The sequence below is a fragment of the Haliaeetus albicilla genome, chromosome 10 (assembly GCF_947461875.1).
Source record: "Haliaeetus albicilla chromosome 10, bHalAlb1.1, whole genome shotgun sequence".
Taxonomy (NCBI): Eukaryota; Metazoa; Chordata; class Aves; order Accipitriformes; family Accipitridae; genus Haliaeetus; species Haliaeetus albicilla.
This window is the reverse complement of record NC_091492.1, coordinates 10815468-10834337: the sequence shown is the minus strand read 5'-3', so window position 1 is coordinate 10834337 and position 18870 is coordinate 10815468. Positions and strand designations below refer to the sequence as shown.

Here is an 18870-nt window from a genome sequence, read left to right as displayed (position 1 = left end):
ATCAGGCTTAGAAGTTAGTGCCCTGGCCCTGAGCTACAGCATAAAAACAAACATGCGACTTCATTTGTTATGAAATGGTCACACTTGACCTTGGAGTCAGCCTTACTCTAATTTAGACCCCAAGACAACGCTTACTCTGTTCTCTGAAGTCAGCTGCTTGGTGAGAAACTGCAAGCTGCATACCCCTCCAAAAAATTCAAACAGCAATTTGTTTGCAGGCTTATTGAATACTTTTTCTGGCTGGCAACTAGTTTTTTTTCCAAACAGTAGTGTTATAGGAGGAAATGATGTGTGCAGAACTGAGCCTGCAGCAGTAGCTTACCGGGCTCCCAGCTACTGATCTTTCTTCAAACAGCAATATCTACTATTTAGGGAGATAGTTTTACAAACCATTGCCACCTGGGTGTGTAGTTCTTGTCCTTTGAGAACGGAAGGCTCCCATCAATCTCACTGCAGTTTGGTCATAGTCCTAATCAAATTTAAAACATATATAAGCAAAATAAAACTTACAGCCTAACATTCCCCCACAGTGCCCCTATAATTTGGTTCTGTGCTCAAAATGAAAACAGCTCAAAATATAAACAAAGTGGTTTTACAGCCACTTTCAGCTCAGCCCTGGTGCTGACAGTTCTGGACCAATGAACAATGCCTTGATATGGCAAAAGCCTGGAAAACGGGGCAGGAGGCAAATGCACAGGCCTAAGCTTCATAATAAAGGTGAAATAACATATTTCTCAAACATTTAAACAAATATTGCCACATATTTGCCAGAGCTCTCAGCAGCCTCCCTCTCCTTTTTTGCATCAAAGTTCTCTCTTGCATTTTACACATTGGTTAGGAACATTAATTTAAAAGCTCCCCAAATGCACATGCTGGTGAAACGCCCAGTCACAGTGGGCACTCCCAGAGTGACTCACCCTCTGAAGAGCCGTTCCCCCCCACCCCACCACTGCATGCCTCTTCCTCTCTGCTTTTAAGTATCACACCAGGGACCAGAGCAGCAACCTCCTTGCAGAAGCCATGGTCTTTGTACAAGCCCGCACAGGCCTTGTATTTGCAGGTTGAGAGGAGACAGGAGTTAAGGCAGGGACAACCCCCACCCACAAGATCAGAAGAGATAAGAGAGGAACCCTAACTATTGGGATGAGCTGGTGCACATCATCCTCACCCAACCACAGAGGCCAGGAGAGCTGGAGGAAGAGACGCTTAGATGTAAACAAGGAAAAGGGAAAAACTCTTGTATCACTTGTTACCCTGACATCTGTGGCTTCAGGTCCAGCTAGTGTTTGTGCATGGTCGTGTGCTCTCAGCAGCAGCCCAGAGCCTACCCTCACCCCACTAGTGCTGCTGCTGCTGACCACCCATGGGATTCAGCTCCATGCTGAAAGTCCCCAGGCACAACACACAGCACTGCTGGTGGACGGGGCAGTCAGGTCCACGAGTCCCCCGCTCTGCTCTGACCCAGGCGCAGTGGTCTTCGTCAGCCCCTCACTTTGTCATCCCACCTGCGGAGCAGGGTTAGAAATTCCCCACGCTGGCATGCTGTGCAGACCAACCTATCTGTATATGAAAAAGCTCTAAGCCAATACTCATTATTCATGAGGTACTTTGTCAGAAAAATAAAGGAAAGTACTCCCCCTGGACCTTGCAATGCACCCTTTTCTCCGACCTTGCAACAATCTAACACCAGATTTCCCAATTGTCAGTCTTTAACCAAGCGAAACACCCAGTAATTTCAAAGGAAGTTCTCCCCACAAAGGAGTCCAAGACTTGGCCTTAAGCTCAAGAGCTAGGGTGTTTTGTGGTTTGTTTTTTTTCTTCTTCTTCTTTCATGAGCTACAGAAATAAATTAGATTGACACAAGTGAGACGGGGTGCCCAGCCAGAACCCGGCCACCGCTGCAGCCAGATGGGTCCGAGGTGCTCCCGCTCCTGCCCGCTGTCGCTCCCAGCCCCCCACAGGGAAGCCAGGCAAAGCCCCTGCAAGGTGGGGAGCAGAGGCGGCAGCAGGGAAAGGCAGAGCTTCACACACTTGGCACACCAGGAAGCCAATTTGCAAGTCTGCACTTGGAGCATCTTCAAAGTATTTTCTTTGTGAATAAATGCAAATCAGCCTCTGGGGATCACCTCTTTCTGGGCTGGTTCTTAAACAGCCTGAATTCCTCCCAGGTGTGGAACAGGGGCTGAGAAAGCCTTTTCCCAAAAGAGTAACATCGGTTTGCTCTTACGCAGCATGCAAGACTGTTTCGGCCTAACCCAAGCTACCTGTTCTCTTCTCCTCTTTTCCTAATAGGTCAGGAAGGTTATCTGGGTTTGCTTTTTAGAAGAGCATGGTCTGGCACTCCTGAGTCCTTCCACCTCAAAACACAAGGGCTCTCTGAAGCTCATGGGACATGAGACAACATGGGACTTGGCAAGTGAATTGCCACACCTCCGCTCTGCCAGAAACTACAGCAAGGGGCAAACCTTGCCTTGCGCCTGCCCTGTGCTGAGTTCAAAGCTCCAAGCCCAAACCTGCTGTGGATTTGATTTTTTTTCCTCTCTCCGAATTGGGCAGTGACCTGCTTTGCAGGTGTTGCTCGTGCAGCTGCCAGGAAGCCCTGCACCACTCTCCAAGACTGGGCAACACCTCCCGGCACAGCTGCTCTCACCAACTTTGCACAGGAATGCCCCCCTCAAAACTAACATACAGAAATAAGACTGGGAGATTCTCCTTCCAGGCCAAGCAAACCAGCACGCTTTTTTCTACTGTTTGTAAAGCAGCATCTGAGACAACACCTGATGGCTGCCAAAATTTCAGGAAAAAACATACAAGTATCAATAAGCAGGACCTATTGCTCTGCTGCAAAAAAAGGCAAGCAAAGGAAAAAAGTGGCAACAGTACCTAGAGCCCCCAGCACTTCATTCAGAGCACACAGAGTGTCAGGGTGCTCTCTGTAACCACCTGCAGATCAGAGGCAACTGGTGTCACATGCATCACCCATGTCCATACCAGTTCCTCTGCTCTGTACATCTTCTCCAGGTGTAGGTCTTGATACCTTTAAGTGACTTCTGTTCTGGGCAGAAGACAAGGAAAGGAAGAGCAGGGGATGCAGAACTCCACTTCCAGACACAACCTATACCCCACCCTGCCAAAATCACATGCATGGAAAAGTCAGGTTCAGTCTCTGGATCTAATCTCTTCACACTGAGAATTCAGTACCCCGAGACGGTGGGATCCCAGTTTCTGCAACAGGGAGCTTTCCTAGGATTCACATGCATCTTCCATAAACCAATCTCATGCAAGCAAGTGGAGCGACTTGGGAACTCAGTGCCAATGTACTAGCTTTGTACAAGCTGAAAGAGGTCAGCACGACTAACAGAGCATTATAGCCCTCTTTCACACCATTAACTCCACCTGCTCTTTGTTATTTACATCATAATTTGCAGGAAATTGGTGTCTATCTGTCAAGATACTAAGTTCCCAGGCAAATCACACATTGCTTTTACAGCCAAAGCACAAAGCAACCATATACCCAACAGCTCCATGGTGGATACGTCCTGGGAGGTACAGAGCCGGCTGGGCAGGCCAGGCAGAGGAACACAGCAAGGGTAAAACACAGATGTGAATTTACTTATTCCCTGATCTCTGTGGTGTAATAAAAAACAACTAGAGATGACTCCAAGCTGTCAGAAACAAGTCAAACATGCCCCCGTGACCTAAACAGGACTGTCACGAATGAGGGAGGTCTGGATTTATCAGGTAAGTGTTCCATTTTGTAAATAAAAATTGAATTAGTTAATACCTTGTATGAATTTTATTTTGACATGTCTTGAGGTTTTTTTCCAAGTCACTGAAGTCTGCACCTGAGCCGCAGGGGTTTTCCACCAGAGCAAGTGCATTGCTTGCTGTGAACCACTGCTACTTTACAGGGCTGCACCGCAGAGGCTCAGCCCTGCTCTAGCCGGGAACAGGTACAACGAGCCAACACACTTTCTAAGAAGACCAGCTACTGACCTACGCTTCAGAAAATTACATGCTTATTTCTCAAACCAGCTCAAAATCTGGACTCTAACACACTTGATTGTTGTGCAGCTCTGTTTTCTATTGAGTGTTTAGATCTGGGAAACATGTCTTTGATTAAAAATGGGCAACCCACCAACTGCACAGAATTTTCACATAACTGCTTAGCAAAAAAAAGAGCTGCAACAGTTATTAGCCATTCATCAAAACTTCTGCCTTGTTGCCCGAGGAATTATCTGTTTCCCCATCTATACCTGAGAAATGGGATGCTCAACGTTACCAGAACAGCAACTGCCACAACACAGAAAAAAACATTGAGAGATCCAAAATTTCACCAGTTACAGCTCTTTCCACTGCCTGGTATAAACAGTTGTTTTGTCTCAGCTGATGTTGGACTCCAATGTCCTTTGCTGCGTCTATTTTTTTTTTTAAAGAAAGCCCAAAATCATCATTGTCTTTGAACTAACCTAGTTATGGGGAGGTGGAAAGAAGAGTGATAGGCAAGACACTCCACAGAGACCATGGGTCTAATCCTGCTGCGTTTCATGTCAATGACAAGAACAGGCAGGGCAGCAGACAGCAGCACATGGCCAGGTTTGCACACTTTTGTGAGTGGCGGAAACCATAGATAAGTGGCAAAGTGTATTCACTATCCCTTGCTCAGAACCATTCGCCAAGTGATTATTTTCCAATCATTTGACATCTGGCCCAAACAAATGGAATTTGTAGGAATTTCACACCAGGAACAAAGAACACAAACCCAAGATCCTACTCTAACACTACTGAAGGCAATGTCATATTTGCAAGGCCAGGAAAACAGAATCAAGCCACAGCAGCAGAGACCTCAGCTGTCTCAATTCAGTCAGGTCAGCACTTGATTTACAACAGTAAAAAACAATCATAATCATACTTCTCCCCACCTTGTTAAAAATCCCTTTCTAACAAAGGTTTCCAATCAACTACGCCCTGCATGCATGCTGCAATTTTGCACATGCAAAGCCCATGCATGAAAATGAACCTCAAATTACTCGCTTTTAAATTTGGGACATCCACAAACAGTTGTCTGGCCCTGTGTTTCAAGTTCAACAACACACCACACTGATGCAACCAGGGACCAACGTTCAGGACTGGCCTTACCTGATGCTCCCCGAAACCCCACAGGCTGGGACTGCCAGGACAGACATAACATTGAAGGAGATGGACAAAGCGCAGCAGAACCACCCAACTTCCAGCCCAGGAGCTTTACTCACGGGATTCCAGTTCTCTACGCTGCCTATGCTTGAGAACGAGCTTGTGGCACAGGAGAAAGGTTTATGCAATGACTGCCAGAACAAAAGGGTATTTCCCATGCCTGGGAGAGGCCACAGGGTCTCCATGGACCACAGTAAATACGGTCCAAGCAAGCTGGAGCATCTAAATATGCACAACCGTCAAACTGCATTTGGGAATGGCTTTTCATTTCTCTTTATTTTAACTTTGAAATTTTCTAATTTTTTCAAGTGGCCACATTAAAAGGGGAAAAAAAAATCTTGTTCTCACTTTCCAGAAGTTCTGCAGTGTCACAAGTGAAACAGTTCACCAATTAAATGTTTGGATGGCCAGGAAAACATCTGAGTCCCCCAGCAGTTCTTCCACAATAGCTATCTACTTTTCACAAAAACTATAAACATATTCTGAACTGAAGTGAGCCTTATTCAGCAAAATTCTTAAAAAAAGCAATGGTATATAGCCATACATGACCTTTTGTAACCTATTAAATGCCTCTTCACTGTCCATTTGATCCACTCCCTGGCTATTTCATGACAATATGTGATAGTAATATTCTTTAACATTCGCACACTGCCTTCCTTGCACTCCTCCCAATATTCACAAATACACACATTAACTCTCACAGCAAGCTAGAGGCATTTCAGTGCTGCTACCTGCAATTACAGACTTTAGAATTAACCATCTCCCCCAAATCTAGCCTTAAATATTTGTGTTGTTATTCCAACCCGATCACATCCCTCTTCGAAGTCGTCTGACTTCTCATCCCTGGCACCTGGAGGAACTCAATTCTGTTAGGTACCTCACCTCCCAAAAACTCATCATGGGGGAAACTCTAAGCATGCTTGCAGTGCGCAGGCAGCGTGGGGCACCCATTGGCAGACCCCATGCCAGCCCAACCCTGACAGGCAGCACCAACCAAATCAGCCCAATATACCCCTTCTTCCAAGTCACGCAGTAGCTGCCGCTGTTGCCCCCTTCTCTCAGCAGCAGGGAGGGTCAGGGCTTGCAGCCATGCCGGGTGAGACAATGGCTGAGCTGCACTTGTCAGCACACGTGCACCACCACAACCCCAGCAACACAGAGGTTTAAACCCAACTGCCTACAGGTTTTCGTGCAAAACCTGCCAAAAGGAACTTTTCCAGCATCTCAGATTTGGAAATAGGTGTCACTAGCAATAAATCCTTACCCCCAGCTGAGTCCCCTTGTGTAAGCTCTTACATGTTTTATATGCACAGGAGTTCTCAGCTGAGCATTAAATGAGTGTTTGTGCTCTGGGGTGCTGGGGTTTTTTCCTTAATGAGTCATAGGCCTTTTCTTAAAAGTTTGCTGGAACACATAAGTGTGACATTAGCGATTTAGTAAAACTGCTCCAAAAAACAAGGAATGAAGTTTCAGATAATGTGAAATACTCCAGCTGGAAGAGACATATGACTTGGACATTCTCTTGTGCTCCTCTGTCTCACAGCATAGTAACAAGGCTATGCCGATAGGGAGTTAAAACAACACAGCGAGGTTAACAGAAAGAGATAACGCATACCACACAAGAGAAGTATCTGCTCCAATATAGAAAAAAGGGACAAAATCCACTTCCAGAGACAGCATCCACACAGACACAGTGAAAAATTGCATAAAAATCCAGCCAAACATTGACATTTATTGGTCGATCACTAGCACATCTGCTAATTTTGTTAAGAGCTGAAGGTTGGTCCTGGTCCCAAACAAGCCAACAGGAATCCTGCTGCCAGCCTCAGGAGCCGTCACGCCCCTGGAGCATCTCCAAGCAATGCCACATCACAGCCCCAGGTACCTCCGTCCTGTCAGGACTTGAACCTTTCAGGCAGTTGAAAGCAGGCCTCCAAAACAAGCCTTTTTAAAGCTTGTAATAAAACTTACAGACACCATGCACATTCCTGCATTTCTTCCTTTTCACTGCTTCAGTTTTGCTTTGTATCATACATTTCCAGCCCTGTCAGAGAGGAGGCACTTTGTCCAGTGTGCTGGTTTTGGCAGGGACAGAGTTCGTTTTCTTCATAGTAGCTGGTATGGGGCTATGTTTTGGAGTTGTGCTGAACACAGTGTTGATAACACAGGGATGTTGTCGTTACTGCTGAGCAGTGCTTACCCAGAGCCAAGGCCTTTTCTGCTTCTCAGCCCACCCCACCAGCAAGGAGGCTGGGCGGGCACAAGGGGTTGGAGGGGACACAGCCGGGACAGCTGACCCCGACTGACCCAAGGGGTATCCCAGACCGTATGGCGTCACGCTCAGCACATAAAGCTGGGGGAAGGAGGAGGAAGGAGGGACGTTGGGAGTGATGGCATTTGTCTTCCCAAGTAACCTGGAGATGGCTGAACACCTGCCTGCTGATGGGAAGTAGAGAATGAATTCCTTGTTTTGCTTTGCTTGTGTGTGCAGCTTTTGCTTTACCTATTAAACTGTCTTTATCTCGACCCATGAATTTTCTCACTTCTACTCTTTTGATTCCCTCACTCACCCCACTGGTGGGCGAGGAGAGCGGAGTAAGCAAGCAGCTGTGTGATGCTTAGTTGCTGGCTGGGGTTAAACCACAACATCCAGGACAGGCATAAAAATCAAATACCACATTATACTCTGAGACACCTAGTTTCTCCAGCCACAGAGTAAGAAATTATTTTGGATGCAACTGGTGCCGACAGCAGAACCACTCCGCTTTAGCAGGATGCGACACAAAGCACTTTTGAGATACCACAGGAGTGGCTGCACCTCCTCTCCCACCAGTGGGGCTGGGGAGCAGGGTCCCCACAGGGTCCCAATGTGGACAGCTGCCCAAGCACCTGGCTGGCAGGCAGCCGTCACCAGACAGCACCACAGGATTACATCCTCTGCCAGCACCCCAGCCGGGTCCAGCGCAAAGGAGACACCCCTCCAATGCCCTGCGGCTCCAGGCACTGCTGAGGAAAACCCTCTGCCAACATGCTGTAAAGCACTGTCCTGTGATACCTTTTGGGATATATGATGTAGGTAGGAGGCCAAGCCCAGATCTTACTGAATTTCTGCAAAAATGTTCTGGTTTTAGTAAAACTGTTTGGCTTACTGCTGCTGTTTTATTTTCTTTCTGTTGATGAACAACTCTTTTAAACATCTGAAAACTACTCTGCCAGATTTTTATTTTTTTTTAATAATCATTTTAGTATTTGGCAAATTCTCTTGCTTTGAGAAAGTTTTCTAAATATCCAATATCCACATGGCTGTAACAGACATTTATATCCTAATTTGTTAACCATGGATATTAAGGATGTCAGCCTAGACTGGTACCTTTGCTGCTGCCACCAAGCCATCAGCAGCAACACACAAAGTTGTATCATTTACACATTTTGAATGTAAAAATGATGCAACTTCGGGGAAATTTTTCACTAAGAAGCATCAACTTGAATCATGTAACTACAGCTACTTTGACAGTTACCTGTTCCTTCACAACAGCGTCACATTTCTGCTCTGCAAAAAACAGCGGCCACAGAATCCATTAAACGATTTACTCCCAATTCACACGCCACTGTGCATGAATTTCCAGTGCATGATTTAACATCAAACTGGGACATTTGCACACATAAATCTTTGTGGAGGATCAGGCACAGAGGCTAGGTAAACAGCTGCCAATGCAAGTTAAACTCCGCTAGAGGAACAATTTTTTACTTTGAATCTTGCTAGGATTTCTCCCTGACCCCCTAAGAGAGCATACCTGATTGGCATTTTTTGGGGCGTGCGCACAGGGGGAAGGGTGTGCTTAAAAGCCTGATGTGACTTCTGGGAATTTTGAGAGCCTTTTGCTTGAGGAATGCAATACAGACCTGGCTTGGAACTTGTGACAGAGCCCTAAAAAACAAGATCTAATGAATTGCTCAGTGTTTCACACAACGGCCCCATGGCTCTGCGATCATCGGGGCACAGCATGCTCCAAACCAAACTGCAACACGGGCTCCACTCAGCCCTTGCAAACCAGTATCCTTTCTACAAGGATATGGACTCTTTGAAACAGGCAAAAAGAAACTTCCTTCTCCGCACTCATTTCAAATGTAAACAATCCCCTTTACTTCAGACCCATAGAGCTGGGTGGCTCGTCCCTTCCCTCCCCCTTGGCACACTGCTGCATCACCCTGTGGCTCAAAGCAACCAGGTAAGACATTCACAGGGGTACACACACAGGTACACTTCCCAAACCATAAGGCAGCAGGAAAGGGTTACAATTAAACCAGGAGTTACTACACCACAGCAGTGCCTACGCCCATGTCAACTCTTGTATTATACACCCAAACCTCTGTATCAGAAACTTCACCCGCAGTAGCCCTAATAAAACATGTGGCAGTTCTTTGGAAGTCACCATTCCCCTCTGCACACCGTGCTTTCATAACAATGCAGAGAGGACTCAAGAGCAAAAGCACAAACAACAAAAACAAGCAAAGAACATTTGTCATCAAATAATACCCCTATTCACAGTCAAGTTTCCGGCAACTGAAGGTAAGAAAGCAGTTGTCCCCATTCATAACACATGCTTCTGTGCAAGTTATAGTCCCCAAATTTCCATTTAATGTTAACTGTACAATGTTACATGCATCTAGTACTTAATAAAATATAAACACACTTATATTCCACATGTCTCCCCTCCTGTTATTACACAGGACATGGTTTATCACTTCCCAACTTCAGGGAGACTCACAAGCATGTGCATGACTAGCAGGGACTGCAAGAAGTCATCTAGGACCACTCCCACATCCTTCATAGGGCATTTCACACCATAGACAAAACCAGACTTTTTTTTCCCCCAGCTTTGTTGACTTGCGTTATCGCACTTATTTTTTGCATCCTCTTCATTGTCTTGAATTCTTTCTACATTCTCTCCCCTCACCTTCCTACTCCCTCCTCCCTTTGGACAACCCTCCAGCTTTTCCCTTTTGCTATTTACCATTATTTTCTTGACTCATTCAGCCCATCATTCACTCTCTTCCCCTCTCCTTTACTCTCACACACCCAGCAGCACCATTCACTCTCCCCTTCACGCAGTCTGCACTGCCTGTTGTCTCAGTGTAGGATCAGTGACAGGAGGGCAGGCTCCTGCTAGCTGTGAGCCACCAGGATGCTTGCTAATTCACACGTACCCCAGCATCTCCCACTGCAGCTCTTCTTGCACCTTCCCCAGTGAACACACACCTCCCTTGTCTGACCCCATTTTTGAGGGCTTTCTTGCATTTCAGCTAGAAAAGCCTGACCACTCTCAAATTAGTTTCAGCAATGTATTTTCCAGCTGTAATTGGGAGATTAGCAAAACCAAACTCTAAAGTACGTGACCTGTTTGAACACTTCAGGAGACCACACCATGCAGTTTACTTCTATTTAGATGTTTGCCTATTAAAGGCTCAAATTTGGTGGAAAAGACAATTTTTCACAGGACAGCCTCAACTGCAAAAGCTGAAGGATCTCAGCTGCTTATCAAAGCTGAATGGATTTCTAGGCCCAGATAAAGAGAAATACAAAGTAATTCCCAGACAATAAATCTTTTCTTATTTCCAAAAACAGTATGATGTATTGACCATTGCCTCTATTTTGACAGAAATAGGAAAGATCTAGTATTTCACAAAGAAAGCTTCAGAAAATCCTAAGAGAGAAAACAACACTTTAGCAAATATCTCAAGTGTTCTGGTCACCAACTGCAAGCTCACCTAAATTTCAGTCAGATTTTCAAATTTCATCTTTAAGCAATACAGCTTCTAGGGACTTACCACTGTTATCTGTCTTAATTTTGATCTCACTTGTATAGACACCCTTCTATCACATCAACCTGCACACACAAAAGAAACACAAACACACTGTAGCCCAAAAGCCAATCCTACCACGCCAGCAGGATTTCTTGATGCAAAGAAATAGATTTGTATGGATGACTACGTACATAAAGGGCAGAAAGGGCCTGGATGGGTTTAGGGATCTGTTTCTTCCCTTTACCTACCTACTAGGCCAAAGGCTTTTCAACAGGATGCTATCAGCAGCGTTTCTTGGTGGTGCTCCAAAAAACGTGTGCTGGTACTACTGCGCGGCTTCCTGGAAAGATCCAGGAGCTCTCAGAAGTTAAGCCTGCTTGCCAGGGTAAGAATGGTCTTTTGCTAGACAGATGACTACAGTTATTAACAGAATCCAGACTTTGTGTCTCATTCTGAGACATCAAGCAACCCCTGCTTCACTTGGTAAACCTCCTACAGAGGACTGGGAAAGGGGCTGTTACCTCAGGGCGGAGAAGGGTCGAACAAAGGTGTCTGTGGAAGACAAGAAAGGTGACAGCTCTCTGTGACAGGACCGCTTGTTTCTCACTGAGGAGTAGCGCATGTGGTATGAACTGGCTGTATTCTGCATATCAGATGTGAGAGATTTGGGGTGAGGTGGCAGCAAGGGGCAGGGAAGACACTCAGTGTGTAGAGATGGGGAAAAGCACCTTCACAAAGGGCAGTGTACAGGGGTGTTGAAGGACGCTAGAAAGACTGCAGACTTGCTTGTCTCTCTCTAGACCTTGCACAGGCAGGACATGATCCGCACTCCCCCCACCTCAGTAGTCTCATAGTGCCTTTTCCATCTCCTCTTTTGTTCAAGATGGTGAGACAATTAAGTCACTTCTCGGACTGGATCCCACCATCCTGACCAAGATGGGCAGACAGCCCTTGTTGGGTGACGACTGCAGCACAGCGGGGCTGCCAAGAGCATGCGATGGCTGCGTGTGCCCCTCCACCGACTCTCCTTCCATTTCTGACAACACACCAGCAGAACCACAGGACATACAGAGAGATCTTGTTCAAAAACAACAGCAAAATCAATATGACTGTTCAACAGGATGACATTTCCCTGCCTGGTAGATGACAAGCCATAGGTTTATAGTCAGTCCCACAAGGACTGCTCAACTTGGATGGGCATGCCAAAACCCAGTTTCTTCCTTAAACTGTCTTTTTCGACACCTAGACATCAGACTGAACAATTCCGCAAAGTAAACAGAATTTAAGACAGCACCTCAGCTGATGAATTTCCAACACCCACAAATGTCCTGCTGACACCTCAGGATGCACATTCAATTTAAAACATCCCTGAAACAACTTTGACAATTCACCTCATCACATATGAATCCTCAGCTGAGAACAGTTATGAAAGTGAGTGGAAGTACTTTTTTATTACCTCTTTTCTCAGCATCTGCCACTAAACCAAGCACATTTACTAAACTGTCAGCACCTTGACAAGGGACAGACGGGGGTCTCAGAGGGTTGAGGATGAAGCAGTTTGGGCAGGGGTTGCATACGAAGCAGCTACAAGGGAATGAAGTCTCTCACAGCTTTACCCAATCCAACTGCAGGCTGCTGCCAAAGGAACAGTCTCAGCCTCCCAGAGCCCTCTGTCTGCACCCTCTCCCTCGGGTCAGCTCCAGCTTCATCGACAGGGATGAATTGGAGCAGGTCACCAATCCAGCCCTAAACAACCCTCCCTCTCCCCTTCCTTCTCTGCAGACTTTGTCTTCTGTAAGATCAGTGAGCACATGTGGCTGCAACATGCTGGTGGGAGCACTTGAAGTGGCAGGGTGCTACCTCTCAGCTGTGCAACTGGGGGTAGGGCAGATGCAGAGCACTCCTTTTGTGGCACTGTCATCTTCAGTCAGATTAAACCAACTGCGGAAGGGCGTTTCGTTCTCTCTACAGAGGCACTGAAGCCTGCCAGAAGAAAGGGGAGGATGGAGAAGGGGAGAAGGTGAGGCAGTAAAGCAAAGCCCCCAGCACAGTGCTGCTCAGCGCCATTCACACCAGCATGGGCAGAGCTGGCTGTCAGAACCCTAGACCTGCCAGCTTGCCCACTGCTTGGCTCCCCCAGAGCCTCCAACATTCAGACCCTGCACGCATCCTCCGTTCTGTATTTATCTGCCCCAGACTACAGGTTCCTCCTGAAGCAGAGCAGTGAGGTGTGGGAGAGCAGCCAGGGACTGCCAGCATGAGTGCAGTTCGAGGAAGACTCAAACTGACCCACAAACAGAATGAAGGCAGGGTAGAGTTGTTCCTCCTCTGAACAGGACTGGTTAGTCACTTGACCTCAGTTTCAAAGTAACATACTGCTCCTTTTTTTTTGGGGGGGGGGGGGGGGGGGGGGCAGGAGTGGGCAGGCAGTGGGGGACAAGAACAGAACACAGTAAAATTACCAGTGTCCTCATATAAGCATTTACTCACTAGACAACTGATCTCATCTAATTAAGGAGCATTAAATCATCTCCTCTGTTCCCTCTACCTTGCTAAGACTATTGGCTCAACACTTCTGTTCTTCATGGGCATCACAGAACACCCCACGACTGCCTTTGGAGCGTGCCAGATACCAGCATTAAGGGAGCAAATGCATAAGCAAAGACTTCAGCTGTAGCATATACAAGCTGCTACACAGATCAATGCATTCCTCCTTGCTTCTTTTTATCAACACTGCTCAAGACCCTCTCAGGTAAGTCAAACTAAATAGCATTCTCCCCCCCAATTCTGCTCTTGCTCTCCTTGTCTCTGACCCATCAGCCTGTGGTCATTCCTGCCAACACCTCATGCGCTCACTCCACTGAAGCTCAGCATTTGCCTCCATGGATGACCTAAACCAGAAATGCAGGATCGAGCCCACCAGGATTTATCAGAACCACAACTCAACAGAAATCAACTTTCTCTTTTAAAGCACCTCATTTTTCTGGGTTTCATTTGCTTCCAGGGTGCAAGTCACAGCAGCACATCTTTGTGCTGCTTCAACAAATACCTACAGAGCAGATGGTACATACACTCTCTAGGCATAAAGGCACAAGCTTACTGCTGATCCTACATAGGACACATCTGCCAAGGTTTAGGGCATGCTGCAACACATCACTACAGAATATACCTGCAAGTAGTGACACTTGCAACAGGCAAATTCTTTATTTATAAGAAAAACCCACCCACAACACAGATACCCCAGGTCTGCTCCTGGAGTCCCAGATCACACACACAGCTTCCCTGGCCACTGGAAACCCCTCTCAGCGGCTCAGCACAGCTATAACTTGTTTCTTAGTCTGAATAACTGTTATTTTTCAGTCTCTCACTACATACCACGGAAGTTTTGAAGGTAACATTTCCTGCAGTTAGTGTGTTAACAAGCCCTCCTATCCAGCTTCAGCACATACTCGGAAGTGAACCCTTATTGTCCTCAGCTGGAGTCACTCAGCTGGCAAGTACCACCACACCAGGTGCCAGACCCCAGAAAAGATGCGGTGGATAACCATCAGCTTTCTTATCAGCCCCACGGGGGACAGAGGGAGGCAGTAAACACTGCGTTCAGCTTCCTTTGTCTGGGGACAAGAGCTTGTAGAAACCATGCCACTGCATGCAGTTCACAGAAAGTTTTTCCCAGTAGGAGAGGATACGGCTTACTTAGCTACCTCTGCTATCAGCCCAGGTCTGTCTCACTACAAGCATCTCGCAGATACTTGCAAGGAGCCCTGCAACTCCTCCCTTCCACGCGGAGCGCACTAATGCTATGCCAAAACCAATTTGAATCCTCATGTTTAAATCAGCAACCAAGGTAATGCACGTCTCTGTCCTCAGCAACGCTGCGTCAGTCAGAAATCACGCACCGCCAGGGAGCCTCTCCCCCACGCCCAGGCAGCACACAAAGGCACAGAGACAACCGTCCCCTCAAACACCACGGATAGGGGCCAGCTCATCCACAGCTACTCATCTTCCTAGGCCTCTTTCTCCCTCCTCTGCCAGGAGCTCTTGTGTGAGAGCCCTCAGCCCTGGACAAACAGCTCCGAGGGCTGCCCGAGAGGAGGTCCAGCAGTTGCCCGGCTCATCTGCAGTCCCAAGCCAGGAGAAACAGGGCAGTATTTGCACGCTCCAGGATCATCTTTCAAAGGCATTTTTGCCTTTTCCCCCCAGCACAAAGTAAGAAAGACAGGGGAGCTTAATCCTAACTAGTGTGACTACAAAATGTGTTCGCTCATTTCAAGAGGTTACTTTTGCTCTATAAAGCAGCAACAAAAATTCAGATGACCAACAGGCTGATTTAGCTTCAGCAAGGACAGCGGGCTCTCTTCTCCCCCAAGCCCCCCGCCGGCCCCAGGGATGACACCGACCCCCACCAGCCTTGCACGCCGAGCAGACGCTGCGAGGCCTCGCAGGGCAGAAACAATGCCGGGCTCCCACAGGCACTCTGAACTCGCACAAAGATTTTATTGAACAAGGCACTAAAAACTGCTTCACCAGCCACACTCGTCACGTATAGAAGTTATCATAGAAGGCCTGAGAGCACGACCGCAAATGCCACAGCGTCTGGGATGCTGGAGGTTATTGGTGAAGCTTCAGCAGCCCAAGAGGAAGAGAGGCAAACGAGAGCCACTGTGAGCCCCGACAGCACGAACAGCTTCAGTAACACCTCGGACAAGTCTCCCATCCGCACACGGACGGGGAAGCACCGCACACCCTGGCAAACCGCGTGCAGAGTAGACAGGAGAGAGATCAAACACCGGGAACGAGCTACGGTGCCAGCACTTCCGACACCAGTTAGACAGAGAGCATTCGTGGCGACACGGGACCTCAGCAGGTACCTGCTCCACAGCAGCCCCGGGCATGGCACGCTCGCCTTCCCCGCAGCCAAACCCACCCGGCTGCGGGCAGGCCCGGCGGCCGGCCGCAGCCCACCCCGGCGGCTCACTCACCGAAGTACTCCTTCTTCATGTGCATCTCCAGCTCCTTCTCCAGCTCCAGCGTCAGCGCCTCCAGCCGCCTCTCCGCCTGGCTGGGGCCGCTCTCCCGGCACGGCGTCACCTGGTAGGGGAGCTTGAATTTGGGGGCCGAAGCAGAGCCTTTGGTCGGGCTGTAGGCGTAGGGGGGCGCCGGCTCGGGGGCGGCGGCCGGGTGCTGCTGCTGCTGGTCGTGCCGCGGCGGGGACTGGGCATGGATCTTGTGGTAGACGTCCCCCAGCTCGGGCACGGCGCCGTCCTCCTGCAGGCCGGGCCCCAGAAGGGAGGAGCGGGGCGAGGGCAGCTGCAGCTCGGGGTAGGCGCTCATGGAGCCGCGGGAGCTCCGCGAGCTCTGGCTGGAGATGCTGGAGCGGGGGCTGACCACGGCGGCGCCCGGCGCGGCGCCGCGGCCCTCGGGGCCGCAGAGGCTGGAGCGGGGGCTGGCCAGGGCGAGCCCGGCGCCGCCCGCCCCCTCCGGCTCGGCGCTGCCCGGCGGGCCGTACCTGGAGTCCGAGTAGCTGGAGCGGGGGCTGGTGGTGCAGGAGTACTGGCTGGCGGTGCTGGAGCGGGGGCTGGCGTGGCGCTGGTCGTAGCCCATGCTGATGCCGCTGGTGCGGTTGCTGCTGGGCTTGCTGCCGCCGCCGCCGCCGTCGTAGCTGGTGAGGCTGGCGCGGGGGCTGGAGTGCTTGCTAGTGTCGCTGGCCGTGCTGGCGTAGCTGGAGCGGGGGCTGAGGGCGGCGCCGTCGTACTGCACCAGGCTGGCGCGGGGGCTGCCGTACTTCTCCTGCCCGGGCACCACCAGGCTGGAGCGGGGGCTGGAGAACTTCTCGTAGGGCAGCGCGGCCGCGCCGCCCAGGCTGGAGCGCGGGCTGGAGAACTTGCCGTGCTCGGCGACGGGGCCCGGCGAGGAGGCGGCCAGGCTGGCCCGCGGGCTGGCGGCGCCGTACTTGCCGTCCGGGCCGCCGGGCGCCCGCCCGCCGCCCTTGGCCACGTAGCCGCCCTCGTAGGCGCTGCCCGCGGCGTAGCGGTAGCCCTCGGCCGAGTAGCGCTTGCCCTTGTCGGCGAAGCCGCTGTAGCAGGGCAGCGCCACCTCGGAGCGGGTGCACAGCCCCTCCTCGCAGCACGGCGGCCCCGCGGCCGGAGGAGGCGGCGGCGGCGGCGGCTCGGCGGCGCGGCCGTTGGCGGCGCGGAGCGGGGCGGCCGGCGCCGCGGGCGGGTAGGCTTTGCCGCAGGGGGCGGCGGCGGGGAAGGCTTCGGCGGGCGGCGGCGCGGCGGTGCCGTTCATCTTCCGGCCCCGCTGCTCCGCCGTCATGTGGGCGGCGATGACCCGCTTGGTCTCCTCCAGGTCGGGGTGCAGCGCCAGGTCCCGGCGGCCGCCCCGGCCGTACGGACCCTCCGGGCAGGGCTCGTAGAGGGACAGGTCCTCCATGAACTTGGTGGCCTTCAGTGCCATGTTCTCCTCGTACTTCTCCATGCTCGGCCGGAGCCCGGCGGCGCGGGGCGGGGGAGGGACGGCGAACTCTCTGCGAAAGCACAGCCCGGAGCAGAGAAAGAAAAAGGGGGAGGGAAAAAAAAAACCCAAAACAAAACCAAAACGCGAAAACAAAACAACAAAAAAAACCCCAAACCAAAAAATGCACCCCAAAAGAAAGCCCCTTCCCGCGGTCCTGGCGGGGCAGCGGCGGGACGCGGCTCCTTCTCCGGAGGGCGGCTCAGGCGGCGACCAGGCGAAGCGGCAGTCACCTCGGCGGCATCCCCGCGCCGCGGCGCTCGGCTCGGTGCGGCCGGGCTGCCCGGCGGAGCGCGGCGAGCGGAGACGAGGAACCCCTGTGTCACTTTCCAGCCTTAAATAAGTTGCTCGGTCCAGTCAATGGCGCGCTGCGCGGAGGAATTTGCGCTCGGCGGCTCCCTGCCCCCGCCGCCCCCGGCCGGCCGCCCCGCGGCGGGGCCGCGGCCCGGCCCGCACCCCCGGGCGGGGGGCGAAGGCGGCGGGCCGGCCCGGAGGGGCTTTGCGGCGCGGCGAGCGGGGCGCGGGGCGCGGCGAGGCAGGGACTCCTTTGTGTGGGGCAGGAATGCGAGGAAGGAGACTGGGCGCTGCGTCCCGCTGGAATGTAGTTAATGCCGGAGCCAAACAATGATTTTCACCGAGTCAGTCAGGGAGAGGGCGGCCGCGGCGCTGCTCGGCGGCGGGGTCGGCAGCTCCCCTCCGCCCGCTCTCCTTCTCGGCCGGCGCTCGCCGAGCCCTGCCCGGGGCTGGCGGGCGGTGCCGCTGCTCGCCGCGGACCGGGAGGCGGTGAGGCTGTCACCGCGCCCCGGGCCGCCGCCGCCGGGCGGGAAGCCGGCGGCTGAGGAGGGTCCCTGCGCGGGGGCTCGGCGGCGCGCCCCGCGGGAAGCCGTACTCGGAGGGGTCTGTCAGCGAGGGAGGGAGCCGTTGAACGGCCGCCCGCCGTTCCCGCCTTCCGGGGGGCTCCGCCGCCCTCGCCCCTGACTGGAACTTTCCGCCGGGACCCGCGGCCTCGTCCCGCCGCGGGAAGGGGGCAGCTCTCGGCCGCCCTCCTGCCGCGGCTGCGGCCGGGGAGCGCCAAGTAAAAGAACCGACATGTCGGTGGTGTCTGCGGGGGCCGGGGGTTACGGGATCGGCCCCGCTGCTGCGAATGGCTCACACCTGTGCAAAATCCCCGGGACTGGCCGGGTGGCTCCGCTGAAGGGACCCGTGCTTTAGCATGGCAGCTGGTAATTATTTGCAGTTATTTAGTCTTTTTTATAAAAAAAAAAAAAGCAGTACTAAGACATATGATAAACATATTGTGGCCTAAAGCAATCTATGAATTGACACGAGTTTAAGAAAGCACGCTACTGTCTGTGT

At 51.2% G+C, this 18870-nt stretch overlaps 1 protein-coding gene across 2 annotated transcripts in view; it reads right to left on the bottom strand.

The window, feature by feature from the left end:
- Positions 1–17964, bottom strand: part of WTIP (WT1 interacting protein) — an 87838-nt gene extending 69874 nt beyond the window's left edge. Inside the window, exons 1-2 of one of the 2 annotated variants that reach the window (XM_069793451.1) lie at positions 16508–16641; positions 15981–16089 (exon numbers count right to left, since the gene is read on the bottom strand). In XM_069793451.1, coding sequence (XP_069649552.1) covers positions 15981–16005 — 25 coding nt within the window. In that variant the 5' untranslated portion in view covers positions 16006–16089; positions 16508–16641. Of the gene's footprint in view, positions 1–15980 lie in introns of both variants that reach the window. The other variant, XM_069793450.1, reaches the window with a different exon arrangement.
- Positions 17965–18870: the final 906 nt, after the last annotated feature.